At 54.9% G+C, this 14,655-nt stretch overlaps 1 protein-coding gene across 4 annotated transcripts in view; it reads left to right on the top strand.

The window, feature by feature from the left end:
• Window positions 1–14,655, top strand: part of SH2B3 (SH2B adaptor protein 3) — a 36,299-nt gene that overhangs the window by 4,880 nt on the left and 16,764 nt on the right. For all 4 annotated transcript variants that reach the window (XM_064481223.1, XM_031442729.2, XM_064481224.1 and 1 more), the window contains exon 2: window positions 4,854–5,639. In XM_064481223.1, the coding sequence (XP_064337293.1) occupies window positions 4,881–5,639 (759 nt within the window). In that variant the 5' untranslated portion in view covers window positions 4,854–4,880. The remainder of the gene's footprint in view (window positions 1–4,853; window positions 5,640–14,655) is intronic.

Below are 14,655 nucleotides of genomic sequence, written 5' to 3'. Positions count from 1 at the left end.
AGAGAGGATGGAGGCTCTGGACTGGCTCATTTTAACTTCACTCACCACAATTTAACGTATTTTCCTCCAGCCTTGGCAGGTAGAATTCCCACAGGTGGGGAAAGGCCTTCTCTGCACCTGGGTCTGATAATTAAACAGGAGATATTAGCTTCCCCAGATTACATTATTACCCAGGGTGGCTGGATAGAGGAGAGGCTGATGAGCCTTGATCTCTGGGGTCCTGGGTTAAAGTGAGCCCCACAGCTCAGAGCTAGGATTCCCAGCTGTTCAGAACCTGAATTCTCCCTGACTTGGTATAGGATGTGTTTGCTTGACTGGGGGACACTGGGCACAGGCTAAGGCTTCAGTGCCTTCACTATGTTGCCCTTAGCAGGTACTCTGTGGACACAATTGTTCTGAACTCGGGATTCTGGAAGGGAGACCCACCCCCACCCTGACCCAAGCCCCAGGATGGGCACCGAAGTAGCTGCTTCCAGCTCCGTGTTTGCTTTGGGGACTTGGGGTGGGGTGGTGGTGCCAGGATGCAGTGTCATCTCCCTGCTCCGCATCATGTCATCCTTGTCCCTCACTCTGCTGTGGGCTCTTGGGAAGTCCTAGAGCCCCCACCCCCATCCAGCTGGGACCTCTCTGTCCCAGGAGCCCAGGCTGAGAAGGTGGGAAGGACCCCCAGGATTTGCAGGCAACTCCATGTGGAAGGCTGTTCATCCCTTTGGCCACCCAGGCTCCCAGATGCTCTGGTTGGGGGTGGGAGGATAGAAATGCCCCACAGACCCCGCTACTCATACCCCCTAGTGGAAGCCTGGGACGGGAGCAGGGTGGGATCCCGAGAACCCCCAGGTGATTAATAATAGTTTCCTGCCAAGAGCTTTTAGGCCATCTTCCCAGGGTTGGCGTGATCTGATCAATTGCTCTTCCTGTGTCTGGCACATAGTAAACACTCAATAAATGCTACCACCTGGGCCAAGGCCCAAGGAGAGACCCATCTTCCTGCGGCCTGGCTGCCTGCCCTGGCCAGGAAACCTCTCAGGCGCAGCCCCCTTCCCGGCACAGGCCACAGCTGAGCGCTCTGGCTGGTGATTTTCTGCGCGGAGCTCCTGCCCAGAGCCGCCTGAGCAGCGCTTCTCCCCTGAGAAGGCCTTTTGTTCGGACTCCCGTGACACCCCCTGCCTGGCCCAGCTCATGAAGCCAGGCTCCCCCTGTGACTTCTTGCGGCGGGCAGGCCTGCCATTCTCTGGAGCTGGCACTCCTCTTTTCTAACAATAATAGTAATAAAATAGCAACAGCCACTCGTTTCTGGAGCCCCGTGCCAAGCACCCCACAGACATCAGTTCTTAGAATGCTCCCAGTGTGCCAGAAGAATATCAGCCCATTTCACAGCTGGGGAGTCTGAGGCTCAGAGAAGGAAGTCCACTACTCTGCATCACACAGCAGGGAAGTGGCAGAATTAGGAGGTGAACTCAGATTTGGTAGCTCTGCCATAGAGAGGTCGTCTGTAGTGATGGGTTTCTCGGAGCCCCACAGCTTTTTCTGTCCATCCACGCAGGTCAGGAGTATTGGAGTCAGAGTATAGCAGCCTGCCTCAACCCCAGGACTCATTAATTCATAGAGCTAACGTTTCTGGAGCACCTGCTCTGAGCAGGCCCTGCGGAGTGGGCAGATGGGCTCTCGGCCCTCTGGGGGCAGACACCCCAGGCTGAGGGAGATGGATGGTGAGCAGTATCCCTCATGTTTAGCTAGTGCTTCCAGCAGAGCAAGCCAGGTTCTATTCCCAGCTCTGCCTGCCTCGCAGGCCCTGTGACCCCTGGGCAGGGCATTCCTCCTACACCTTGGTTTTCTTATCTACAAAATGGGCATAATTCCTCTGGTGGGGGATAAACAGGTGAATAAATGCAAAGTGTTTAGCACAGTGAAAGAACGTCATTTATTGTTTTTACGTTTTCACCCTGTGGCTATTTTCCAACCACCTGATGGGGCTGGGACCTGGGCAGAGGAGCTGAGGCCTCCTGACGTCAGCAGGAGCTGAATGAGATCTTTATATCCCTCCTCTGGATAAACATTGAGCAGTGAGTCGTCCTCGTGCTGTGAGTTCAGGCACTGATCAGGTGTTGTGGGGGTGCCTGCTGTGTGGGGTTTCCATTAATCGCTAGCAGTGGGACCTCTGCTCAGTTTCTCCATCTGTAAAATGGGAGCAATCATTGGTCCTCTCTCCTAGTGCTGCTACGAAGCTTGGGAAAACTAACGCTTTGCAAACGCAGTTAGAAAAATGCCTTATGTATAGCAAAGGCTTGGTGTAGCACTTCTTATGAGGAATTGGAGTCAGGGCCCAGTGAGGACAGCTGTTAGCCGTTGTCTGGGCGGTGAGGGAGCTTGAGGCGGGCATGGCTATTCTGTGAAAGTTCCTACCAGAGTCTGGCCCTGTGGCTGGGCTTCAAGACTGACATGCAGGGGTGGACGGGGTCAGGTGTTTCAGGCGAAGGGACAGGCCTGGAAAGAGGCCAGGGTGCCCGGGAGGTGGGTGGCCGTTGGTGGGTGCTGGCTGCCACACATCTGCCAGGGGAGCCAGAGATTGCAAATCCAGCCAACCTCTTGCATTCCTATATTCATTCATTCAGCAGGCACTTATTGGGCTCCTGCTGCATGCTAGGAACTTGGGATGGAGCCTGGAGTGGCTCCTGGCATCATGGTGCTCAGTCTGGTGGGGAGATGAATGGCCACTAATTAAATCATCATAGCTATTGAATGACAGCACATGACCAGTGTGCTGTAGGACAAATTCAGGATTCAGTCGCTGGTGAGCTCAGCGAAGGCTTCTCTTGAGATTGGAAGCAGACTAGGAGCAGGCAGAGCACAGGGACACCCAAGGTAGTTGCAGAGGCGGCCAACCAGTGTGAGGGCAGATGACATGGGGTCTCATGGATGAGACAGGAGCTTGGGTCTGGAATCTGAGAGCTCTCTGGTCACCTGGCCTCACCTATGTCAAGGCGTGAGGTGGCCTCAGGGTTGACCAATGACAGGTTGCCTGCACATGTAGGTCAAACCCTCCCCTTAGCCACAGGGGTGGTTTTCCTGGCAAAGCGTGATGGCCAAGGGCACATATGGCCCCTCTCCCTTCCCTTCTGCCTAATAGCCTTCACTGACTGCCCTCTGTGTGCACAGAACCTACTGTGTGTAGGTGCCGGGGATCCTGTGATATGCAAAAATGTCAAGTGTATACACAACCCTCCCAGCTGGTGCAGTGGCACCTACTCTGGGCTGTCTCGGCTATCCTGCTGTGATTGGCCTGGAGATGTGGAGTGGGGTGTGGCAGAACCCCAATCTCCAGGTTCAGATCTTCACCTTAAGTCTCCTTTCAAGGACTCCTTAGCAACCATCTTAGGAGGTAGATACCATGCTGCTCCCCATTTGACAGATGAGGAAACCGGGGTTCAGAGAGGTCCAGTCAGGTGTCAGGGGCCACACAGCTAATATGTGTGTGTGTAATGTAGTCCCAGGAGAGCAGGAGTTTCTGTATGTCTGGCTCACTGCTGTATCCCCAGGGTCTAGCACAGTGCCTGGCACACAGTAGGCCCTCAGTAATATCTGAGTGGGAGGGCTGTGTGAATGAGCAGCCCTGATTATGTGGTCCCCAGTAGGGGTCCAGCCAGGCTTAGTTGGAAGGAAGGAAGGATGATATTGACAGTAACTAGAGAGATCCAGGGTTCAGCACTGTGGACAGCAGAGGGTAGGGGGCTTCTCCATTTTGATTGCGTGGGAGCCCCAGTTGGGATGGGCAGGCAAGGGTCTGCCTGTCCTGATGGTCCCCATCAGAGCAAGAAGTACCTTTGCATCCCTTGTCAGTCTTGCTGATTTATTTCTTTTCATTTGTTGTTTTATATTTTTATTGACACCAAAGATATACTCTCATTGTAACATCTGAAGCCTTTACTAGGCTTTTCTTAGGTTCTAAGGCCTTTACATTTACTCACTCAGTGCATCCTCTTAACACTCCTGTGAGGTAGGTACAACCATGTTCCCCATTTTACAGTTGGGGGAAGTAAGGCAGAGAGGACTCATTCACCCAAGGTCACACAACTAGTAAGTGATTGTTCTGGGATTTGAGCCAAGGCTCCAGGTGCCATGTTCTTAACCATATTTTCTAGAGACAAGTGGTAACAACAGTCTTCCTTGGTTACTTCCCCACTGCACCCCAAATTCTGGCTCCTCTCCACAGCTCACCACCATTTCTAGATGCTTTTGCTCTAGCCACACCTTCCCAGCCCTCCACTTGAACACATTTATGTACACATAAAAATTGGTTGTTTGGTTTTGTGTGTTCATATAAATGGGATTGCACAGTTGGTATTGCTCTGGGGTTTGCCTTTTCACTTAACGTGGTGGCCTTGGAGATTCCTAAATGTGGCAGCATAGATCTCCCTCCTCCTCTTCCACTGCTGCAGATGTGCCACAGTTTATTTCACCAGTCTCTGACTGATGGGCCTTAAGGTTGTATTTACTTTTTCCCTTTTATAAATGTTGGGGCAGGAAATGCCTAGCAGGGGATTATCTTGTACCTGCCTCTCTTCGCATGTGTACATGTGGGCAGCTATTTCTCTTGACTACTTACAAGTGGAATTACTGGGTCTGAAAATGATCCTGCCAGATTGCTCTCCAAAAAGGCTATGCCCCTAGCAGCGCTTCAACACTGTAGGGAAGTGCCCATTTCCCTGCATCTTCACCAGCATTGGGTATTAAGGGTAATATTCTTGATGTTGTTTGTGCCTGGGGAATAGCATGTCTGGTGGGGGGTTTAAAGTGGTCAGCTGCTCACCTGTGCTCTCCCTCCTTTGTTGCCCACCCCTCATCGTATCTTTCAGCCTGGCCGCTCCACCTCGGTCTCCGCCATGAACGGGCCCACCCTGCAGCCCTCCTCGGCCTCCTCCGCGTCCTCGGCCTCCTCGTCGTCCCCGTCCCCGCGGGGCTGGAGCGAGTTCTGCGAGCTGCACGCGGTGGCCGCGGCCCGGGAGCTGGCCCGGCAGTACTGGCTCTTCGCCCGCGAGCACCCGCACCACGCGCCGCTGCGCGCCGAGCTCGTGTCGCTGCAGTTCACCGACCTCTTCCAGCGCTACTTCTGCCGCGAGGTGCGCGAGGGCCGGGCGCCCGGGCCGCCGGGACCCCGGGCCGCCGCCCCGGCGCGCGACTACCGTGAGACCGGCCGCGGGACCCCTGCCAAGGCCGAGGCGCCCCCGGCCGAGCTGGGCCCGGGCCCCGCCGCCCCGGCCCTGCCCAAGGCCCGCAGCTCGGAGGAGCTGGCCCCGCCGCGGCCGTCCGCCCCCTGCTCCCTCCAGCACTTGCGCCACAGTCTCCGCCACATCTTCCGCCACCGCTCGGCCGGGGAGCTGCCCGCGGGCCCCGCCGCCGGGGCCGCGGGGGAGGCAGGCGAGGCCCCCGCGAGGCCCGGCCTGGCTAGGAAGCTCCTGCCCTGGAGCCTGGCCCGGGAGCCGCCGCCCGAGGCCCTCAAGGAGGCGACGCTGCGGTACAGCCTGGCCGACGAGGCCTCCATGGACAGCGGGGCGCGCTGGCAGCGGGGGCGGCTGGCGCTGCGGCGCGCGGGCGGCCCCGAAGGCGCGGACCGGGTGCTGGAGCTCTTCGACCCACCCAAGGTAAGACCGCCGCGTGGGTGTGCACGGTGCCGGCTTTCCAGCAGGTGGCCTCGAGGTGCCCGGAGGAAAGCATGCCTTTTTAGAAATGACCTTTTTCTCTGAGAATCATTTTCCATTTGCAGATAGTACAGAGTTTCCTTATACACCGCAGCAAGCTTGGCCTACTGTTAACACGTTACGCTATTGTGCACATTCGTCTTCTAAGTAAGGAACTGACGTTGGTACATTACTATTAACTAAACTCCGAGGGTTTTTTGGATTCCCAGTGGTTTTCCCCTGATGTCCCATTTCTGATTCCAAACAGACTACTAGATTTAGTTGTCATGTCTCCTAGGGCACCATTTATCTATGACAGTTTCTCAGGGTTTCCTGTTTTGATGGCCTTGACAGTTTTGAGGAGTACTGGTCAGGGATTTTGTAGAAAGTCCAGGGTCACCATCTATGGGGATAACGTGGGCTAGTGGCCTCCAAGGTCTTTTTAAACCCTGACCCAGACTGATTGTGACAAATAGGAGGGTTCTTCGTCAGGGTTTCAAAACCGTTGTGGAATTCCTTGGGGCCACCCATGCTTTGTGGATGTCTTATTTTCTTTAAAGTTTAGAAAATTTTGTCCTTTTCCTTTGCAGCCAGCTGAGTTCCAGCTGTGCAGCTGAGGCTGCAGGGCCATGATTCTGCACATCTGACAGACTCCGTCTTTGAGCAGATGTGTCGCGTTGATGGGATCGTGTGCCTTTCCTTTCCTTCCTTTCTCTGTGTGGTCCTGTTCTGTGCTAGGGTCTTGCTCTAGAGAGTGAGCAAAGCAGACATGATTCCAGCCCTGAGGGGTCACAGTCTGGGGGGAGACCCACAGTTATTCATTCATTCATTCAAGATCTGGTTGAGCAGCTGCTCTGTCCCAGGCCCATGCCAGGTGCTGGGGGAGCAGGCATCTTGGTGGGGGCTCTTGAAGGAATACACCGACAAATGAACATGAAATTATAAATTGTATTTTGTGTTCTAAAGGAAAGCAGTGGGGCCTCTGGGAGGATAATTGTGGGGCCCTAATTTGAGGGTTGGGATGAGGTGGCGTCAGGGAATTCCCTTGTGTGAAGTACCTTTCTTTTGAAATTTCACTGCCCTGTCATGGTCATGCTGATGCGTGTGAAGTGCCTCTGAAGCTCCATGAGTGTCTCCGGGTTTGCACACCCATGGCCCAGGGGCTCCCTCGAGCCTCCTCCACGTCTGAACCTGCTCCCCGCTCCACCCTGCACCACACACATGCTGACTCCTACCCCCAAGGGTTACACTTCTCTGTTTTGAACTTCGTGTAAGTGAACTCACACAGGGCGTTGCTTTTTATGTCCAGTTCCTTTTACCCAGCCTGTTCCAGAGATTTGTCCATGTTCTCTGGTGCATCAGTAGATTTTGTTTTGTTTTGTTTTTTAATCACTGAGTAAATCCTGTCTGTTGTATGGATGTACCACAGTTTATCCGTTCACCTGTTGATGGACATTTGGGTTGTTTCCACTTTGGGACTTTCATGAATAATGCTGTAATGAAGTTTGCACATAGGTCTTTGTAGGGTTATATGTTTCTATTTCCCACCAGTAGATGCCTAGAAGTGGGCTTCTAGGTCATATGGTAAGTGCAGGTTTAACTTTATAAGAAACTTCTAAACTTCAAAGTGGCTGCATGATTTTGTCTCTCCATCAGCAGCGTGTGAGAGTCTTTTTTCATTTCAGCCTTTCCAGTGGATGTAAGCTGATATCTCATTGTGGCTTTAATTTGCATTTCCCTGATGACTTGTGAGGTAAAGCACCTTTTCATAGGTTTATTGGCCCTTGGGACTGACTCTTTTGTCAAGTGTATTTTTATTGAGTGGTCTGTCCTTTTATTATTGATCTGTAGAAGTTTTTATATATCCTAGATGCACTTTTTTTTGTACCGCACTTATGTTTCCTGCTCTGTGGTTGCCTTTTTACTCCTTTAATGGAAACTTTTCATGAACAGAAGTTCTTAATTTTAATGAAGTCCGGTTTATTGATTGCTTTCCTTTATGGTTAGTGCTTTTTGTACCCTATTTAAGAAATCTGTGCCTACCCCAGGGTCATAAAGATCTTTCTTGTCTCTTCTTCTAGAAGCTTTATTGTTTGGGCTAAATCACACTGAGGGGCCTTCACAGGCTCCATCCTGAATTCATGTTTGTGTGTGGTGTGAGGTAGGGGTCACAATTCTTCCAGGATCCAGTGACCCTCTTTCCCTAGTGGATCACAGTGTTGCTTTCATCCTAAATCTAGTGTCCATCTTGTGCTTCTGGACTCTTCTGTTCCGTTGGCCGATGAGTCTATCCTTTTACCAACACCGCACTCCCTTAATCACCAAAGTTTCATAGTGAGTCTTAAGGAGGTGACTTCTGAACTGAGATCTTAACACTGAGATAAGAATCTCTGGGCTTTCCAGGCAGAGGGAACAGCATGGGCCAAGGCGCTGAGATGGGAAAGCACGTTGCATGTTTTTAAGAAAGACTAACAGAAGTGTGGTGGGAGCAGAGAGAAGGAAGATGGGGTGTAGGGGAGGGTATGCGGGCAGAGGGTCCTGTGAGGAGTTAGCACTTCTTCCTGAAAGTAACATGAAGCCTTCAGGAAAAGCCTAAGTGTAGATAAAAACTTTTCATGCTGTTTTTAAAAAGTCTCAAGGCTCTGACACCATGAAAGGCAAATAATGCCCCAGACACATGGACTTATCTGCGTGATAGTGTGGAGCTCCCTATAAAATTTTAAAAGCAATTCCTGCTGCTTAAAATAAGCTGCCTTGGAAAACCCAGTGTCAGGAGTCAGATGCACCCATGTTCACACAATGAATTAGCGTCTTTCCCAGGGGGGTTACTCAGCGTTCACACCCTGTGGGGCTGTGGTGTTAACTGGGAGGGCATATCTGCGAGGTGCCTGGCACAGGGAAGGCCCGGGAAGTGTCACCAGTCCTCCTGGTGGTTTTGGTTGTTATGGTGATGAAATGATTTGGAGATTGAGAATGCAGTTACTTCCAGTGCTGGTCTGGGCCCTCGGTGCCCAGCTGGGTACGTCGTCAAGGCTCCTGTTCTTGGGGATCCCTGATGGGGGGGCCCAGTCAGAGTCCTCAGGGCTCGGAAGTGGTGATCTGGCCCTGGAGAAGCGGGGCCGGGGGAGGGCAGCTGGGTCCCTGGGGCTCGCACCTCCGCCCAGGCCTCCTGGGTCTCTGTTGTAGGCTTACTGGTTGCTCTGTGACCTGGGGTGTCCCCTCAAAAGTGAGCAGCCCTGGTGGGGCCTCTCCCATCCCCTCTGCAGAGTGTCTGGCCTGACAGAACAGGACCCAACTCTGTCAGCTTCTGACGGCTTCCCTTTGTTCTTAGAGCAGTCTAGAGGCTGTTACTGAATGTTTCCCTGAAAGACTTGGCGTGTCTAGTCTCTGGGCCAAGGCTGCTTAGACTACAAGTCTGGAATGTGCCTGCCAGGTGGGCAGCCTTGACCTCTGACCTGACCCTGGAGTTGTCCACGGGAGCAGTTTTAAATAAAAGAAAAGGAAAGTTCGACAGCCAGGGCTTGAACTCTGGATTCACACCCGAGCTCTGTCACTCAAAGGGTGCTCACTGCCAGCCTAGAGAAGGCCCTTGCAGCCCGGAGTGGGAAGAGGCTTAGAGGACAAGAACTGAAACAAGGCAGCTGCCCAGGGATACCTCACAGGCCTCAGCCTGGCAACTGCAGCCCAGAAGTCTGAGGCTAGGTGGCCAGAGGCTCATGGGTCAGCCTCACCTTGAGATGGGTCACAGCTCCGCCTCTGACCAGCACCTCTGACCCCAGGCCAGTCACTTCCCCGGTCAGAGCCTCAGTCTACTCATACATAATGTAGGGGTGATAGCAGTAGCAGCCAAGGGTTGAGGGTTACTGGGAGGGCTGTGGTGGAAGGGAGCTCCCCGTTAGAGGTGGTATGTAAGCGGGGGCCACAGGCTGCTGTAGTGGGGGGTTGGAAGGCGGCTGGAAGAGACACTGTGGCTAGTTCCCAAAGTCCAAAGTCTGGTTTCAGTGGCATCACTACATGTGGTTGGAGGTGGGGCAACCCTCCCTCCTGTTGTGCGCTGGCCATCAGTAGGAGGCTGGGGACTACCTCTGCTGGGAAGTGTCATCAAAGGTCCCTTGGAAGGAAGTGACATCTGCGATAAGGTGCTGGCCTGGAAGATCTGGGTGAAGGAGTCCCAGGCCTAGGAACTGGCAAGTGCAAAGGCCCTGTGGTGGGGATGAACCAGGAGACTTTGAGAAACAACCGAGTGGCCAGGAGCTGGAGTGGAGGAAGCGAGGAGGGATGAGGTTGGAAGGGTGATGGGGCTGGATTAGGTGGGGCCTAGTGGGCCATAGTGAGCATTGTAGGTTTTACACTAAGAGCAGTGGGAACACTTGGAGGATTTAGGCCCAGAGGGGCTGAGAGACACTTACCCAGCATTAGGAGTAGGCCAGCAGAAGAAACCCTCTGGGGCTATGATGTTCTGACATCTGGGAGAGTGTGGTGTGATTCTTCTCCTCTGGTCACCATGTCCACCTGTCCTGTGGCACCTCCCTCCCCTTAGACATCTCTGAGCCCAGGCTGGGCTGGGCATGGGGAACAGTAGGTTTACTACCTTAAATGTGCACCTACTATGTGCCAGGTGTTTCCCTAAATACTAGATGTGGAGACCCTCCCATGAGGTCAAGTTTATGGGCCCATTTGACAGATGAGAAAACTGAGGCTGCAGGAGGCAAAGGGACTCACTCAGGATCATACCACTAATGTTACCTGAACCCCTTATCCCAATGGGTCCCTAGTCCCAAGCCCCCAGCCACACTGTTGAACCACTTCCCTCCAGCTTCAGAGTGCAGAGAACCAGCTCCCAGCCAGGCCCAGCCTGAGATGCGCAATCCCACTCAGCAGTTGGAAAAAAAACAAGAAAGTTGAATTGGTTGCCAATATTTGAAAACCATAAGATGGAGAGATTTCACATAAGAACCCGGATTTCTGGTTTCTCTTATATATCTGTGGATTGGCGGTGCTGGGCAGCATCCTGGGAGTGGACCCCAGCCTGAGCTCTGCAGAGGGAGAGCCTGACCTGGAGGCGGCGCGGGTCCCAGGGCTGGGGTAAGGGTACAGGAGCAACCAGCAGGCCGGGGGTGGCTGGCCTTCGGGTAGGGCTTTCCCTAGGAACTGAGGCTCCATTTTCACATGGAGCACATCCGGGCTGACCGTGGCTTTGGGGCTGGTCCTTTGCTCTTTCAGGTGTCAGTTTGCCCATATGCCCAGGCCTGGGTTGACTGAGATGGTCTCAGAGCCCTGCCAGCCCTGCTGGGACTGGGGGCTGAGACTCGGCAGCTGTCATCCGTACAGTGGGGGCAATGATGCAGCTCTAGGGGCCATTATTGAAAACTGCCTTTTTAGCCAACATTTATTTGGCACTTGTTATATACTCAGCACTTTACTGTCTTGGTTTCATTGAATCCTCACAGCAGCCCTGTGAGGGAGCTGCTGTGATTGCCCCCATTTCACAGATGGGGAAACTGAGTCTAAGAGAGGGTAGATGACTTGCCCAAGCCCACACAGCTCTGAGTGGCTGAGGTGGGACTGGAACCCAGGCAGCGGGGCTGCACCTGGTGCCTAGTAAGTCTTCAGAAGGACTTACTATTATTATCAATATGGGTGGTGGCAGTGGTGTTTAACCAGTGGCCTTACTTTGGTGGGGGTGGGCATCTGTTTTGAATTCTGAGACCAGGATAGGTTCCCTGCAGCCATCTTGTCCAGTGCCACCAATTTACAGATGGGGACGCTGAGGCCTGGAGGGGGCTGGCCAGTGCCCCTCAGGTGGCATGTAAGACTTGGCGGACCCAGTGTGCCCTGCCCTTGGCCTAAGCTGCTCAACCCAGAGAAGAGGTAGAGGAAGGAGGCAGGGGACTCACAGGGGATTCAGTCCACAGCCGTGAGCTGCCCCCCTGCCCCAAAGGCCCCTCCTACCCCCACCAAGAAGTGGTCTGGTTGGGAGTGGCGGGCTTGCTGGTCCTGGGAGCAGCTCGGGGCCAGTCTGGCAATGTGGTTCAGAGCTGTGCCTCCTCTGCTCCTTCTGAGCTGTCCTTGGGCAAGTGACTGGGCCTTGGTTTCCTCATCTGTTAAATGGGGGTGGCCCCAGCCCCTGCTGGTGTAGAGGAGGCTGCAGGCACAGTAACTACTGACAGGGTGGTGAGGGGCAGCCTCTGGCTTATGCATCTGGGTATCAAACCTCCCTGTGGCACCTGGCAGCTCAGGAACGAGGCCTCCCCCACACCCCCACCGCCCAGAGGCCACACGGTGCCCCCCCCTGGGAGACAGCCCCGTGCCTGGATTTGTGAGAACAGGTGACCTCTGGGGTCTGCCTGGGAGGAGCAGGACCGTGGGGCAGGACTTCCCCTGGGTGTGAGCAGGGCGGGCAGCTCGCAGGCAGCAGGTGCCGTGGAAGCATCCTGAGCACTTGCCGCGGGCGAGGGTGGGCGAGGGCGGGCGAGGGCGGCACCGTTGAGCCTATGAGTAATGCTCCCCCAGTCGCCGCACTGTCGGCCCTGCCGCCACACCTGCTTTGCAGATGAGGAAACTGAGGCTCGGAGACACAGAAGGAGCCACTGAGTGGACCCTGGGGGCCGGAGCCCGGAGCGCTTGCCCTGAGTGTGGGAAAGAGGAAGCAGAGAGAAAGGGACGTCCGCCGGAGGCCTGGCGGTTTCCTCTCGGAGGCAGGAGCGTGAGGAGGAAGAGGAGGAGGCCGGGCAGGAAGCGGTGGCCTCCTGGGCTCGGATGGACCCGGCCTGAGTCCTGCCTCTGCTTCTTTTGAGCTCCGTGACCTTGGGAAAGGCACTTCACCCTCCCTCTGGGCTTCAGTGTCCTCGAGTCAAAAGAGCTGGATACCGGTGCCCAAGGCTGGCGCTGCCCCTGGGGTGCCCGGCACAGGTGGTGCTCAGCACAGCTTAGCCTCTGGGCTTCGTGTTATTTTCTGTTAGTTGTTTTTTGTTTTGTTTTGTTTTGTTTTTTAATGGAGGCACTGGGGACTGAACCCAGGACCTTGTGCATGCTAGGCAAATGCTCCACCACTGAGCTATATCCACCCTCCCCCCACATTTCTATTACTTGTTTTCAGCACGATGGGTACTGCATCTGACATATCCCATGGAATTGTCACAAACCCTGTGAGGTGGGGACAATGATGAAGCCGTCTGGTAGATGAGGAAACAGGCACAGAGAGGTAGAGAGACTTGCCCAAGGCCACATAGCTGGGAGGTGGAAGAGCAGGAACGCAGTCCAGTGGGGCCTGCTGGGGCCAGGGGGTTGTGTTTAGGCCCCCAAACAGGCAGAGAAACCAGCCACCCTCCACCTACCGCCCAGCGGATCTTCGTGGGCCAGAGCCCTGATGTCCTAGTGGGGAGACAGGTGCTTTGGAAGCCAGTGGCTCCACAATCCCACTCTCCCAGGAGGACTAGGAGCGAAAGGCTCCCAGGGTGAGAGTGGGTTCCCGTCCTCGCTCTGCTTTGTGACCCAGGTAGGTCCCCGCCCCTCTCTGAGCTGTGAAATGGGCAACCAGGGGGCTTGATCCGGGCCTTCTGGGACTGGCAGGGGAAGGAAGGAAGGAAGGGGTGGTGGTGGGCAGGGCTCCTGTAGGGCCCCCAACCGCACACAAGGCCGCCCCATCTGCCCCTTATTGGGGTTTTGTGTAAGATCGTTTTTTGGAAAGTACTTTGCCGCTTAGAAGAACCCCCACCACGCTGAAACCATGGGCAGATGGTATAAATGCGCTTCCTTTCAGCTCAGGTTCTGTGAGTCCAGAGACTGGGAAGTGCCCCTGGATCCAGCAGGGGCAGGAGGCAAATGACAGTCATTTGTTATCACCCCCACCCCCCCAACCCCAGCGCCTCTGGGGGCTTTTCCACCACCACCCTCTTGCTCCCCAGGGTCTGTTAGCTGTTCTAGCTTCTTGGAAGTTGGTCTTCTGTTTTTCTCTGGGGGACGGGATGTTGGGACGCATCACCGCAGTGTCTAGGCTGTGGGCTTGGCAGCTGGGGAGAAGGGCAGATGGACAGGTCTGGGTTCAGATCTTGGCTCTGGTGTCCTTGTTAAGTAGCACTTAGCTTCTCTGAGCCTCAGTTTCCCATTCTGGAAAACGAAATCCCATTACTGGCCTTGCTGGGTGACTGAGTCAAAAGCAGGCTCCAGGGGGGCCTGCCGCGATACGTCCCCACCCTGGGAGGCAGGAAGAAGGGGCTTCCTGCGTGGGAAGCCACCAGACCCCAGAGTGAGTCCCCGGACGCCCTCCCTGGGAGAGGCAGCGACCTGGCCGGCCCCCCAGTGGCCTGTACGGGGCACCCGGCAGCCAGGCGGGGCTGCTGGAAATCCCCGCCCGCTTTGTGAATGGGAAAGGAAACCGAAATGCACCCGAAGGCCCTCCCGGGGTGGGGGTGGGGTGGCTTCCTTCCCCAAGGCAGGAGGGGCCGCCTCAGCTTCCTTTTTGGGGCCCACACCCCTTTTTCCTATCCCCCTCTGAGCTGGGGAGGAGGCCGCTGCTCTGCTCGGGCAGTGGATCCCACTGACAGCTCAGCCTCCGGACCCAGTGGGCGTCCATGGCGGGGCCGGGAGCGGGGGTCACTGCGGCACCGGCCACCTGGCCTCTGGGTCCTCCCTTGCTGCGGCAGATGCCTGGGGACCTCCCCTTACGGCCTGACTTGATTCCTGACTGCAGCTGAGGTGAGGGTGTCTCAAGTCCACGGCCAACTCAGCAGAGAGAAAAACCTCTCTCCAGGGAACCGTCTGGAACTGGAGGCCCTGCCATGTCTCATTTCAAATCTCCGTGTAATCTAGGAAACCGTCTAACTTACCGAGGGCCTCCGTGTTTGACTTCCTGGTGTTTCTGGTTTTGTTTTTTCAATTAATAAAGCTGACGGCAGAAATTATAGAACAGTAACTGAAAAACCACCCACAACCCCACTGCCCAGAGAGAGCCAGCATTTCTGCTTTAGTAGATGTCTTT

This window comes from Camelus dromedarius, chromosome 31 (assembly GCF_036321535.1).
Source record: "Camelus dromedarius isolate mCamDro1 chromosome 31, mCamDro1.pat, whole genome shotgun sequence".
Lineage (NCBI taxonomy): Eukaryota > Metazoa > Chordata > Mammalia > Artiodactyla > Camelidae > Camelus > Camelus dromedarius.
Note: the sequence above shows the minus strand (reverse complement) of the source record. Positions and strands in the feature narration are given on the sequence as shown.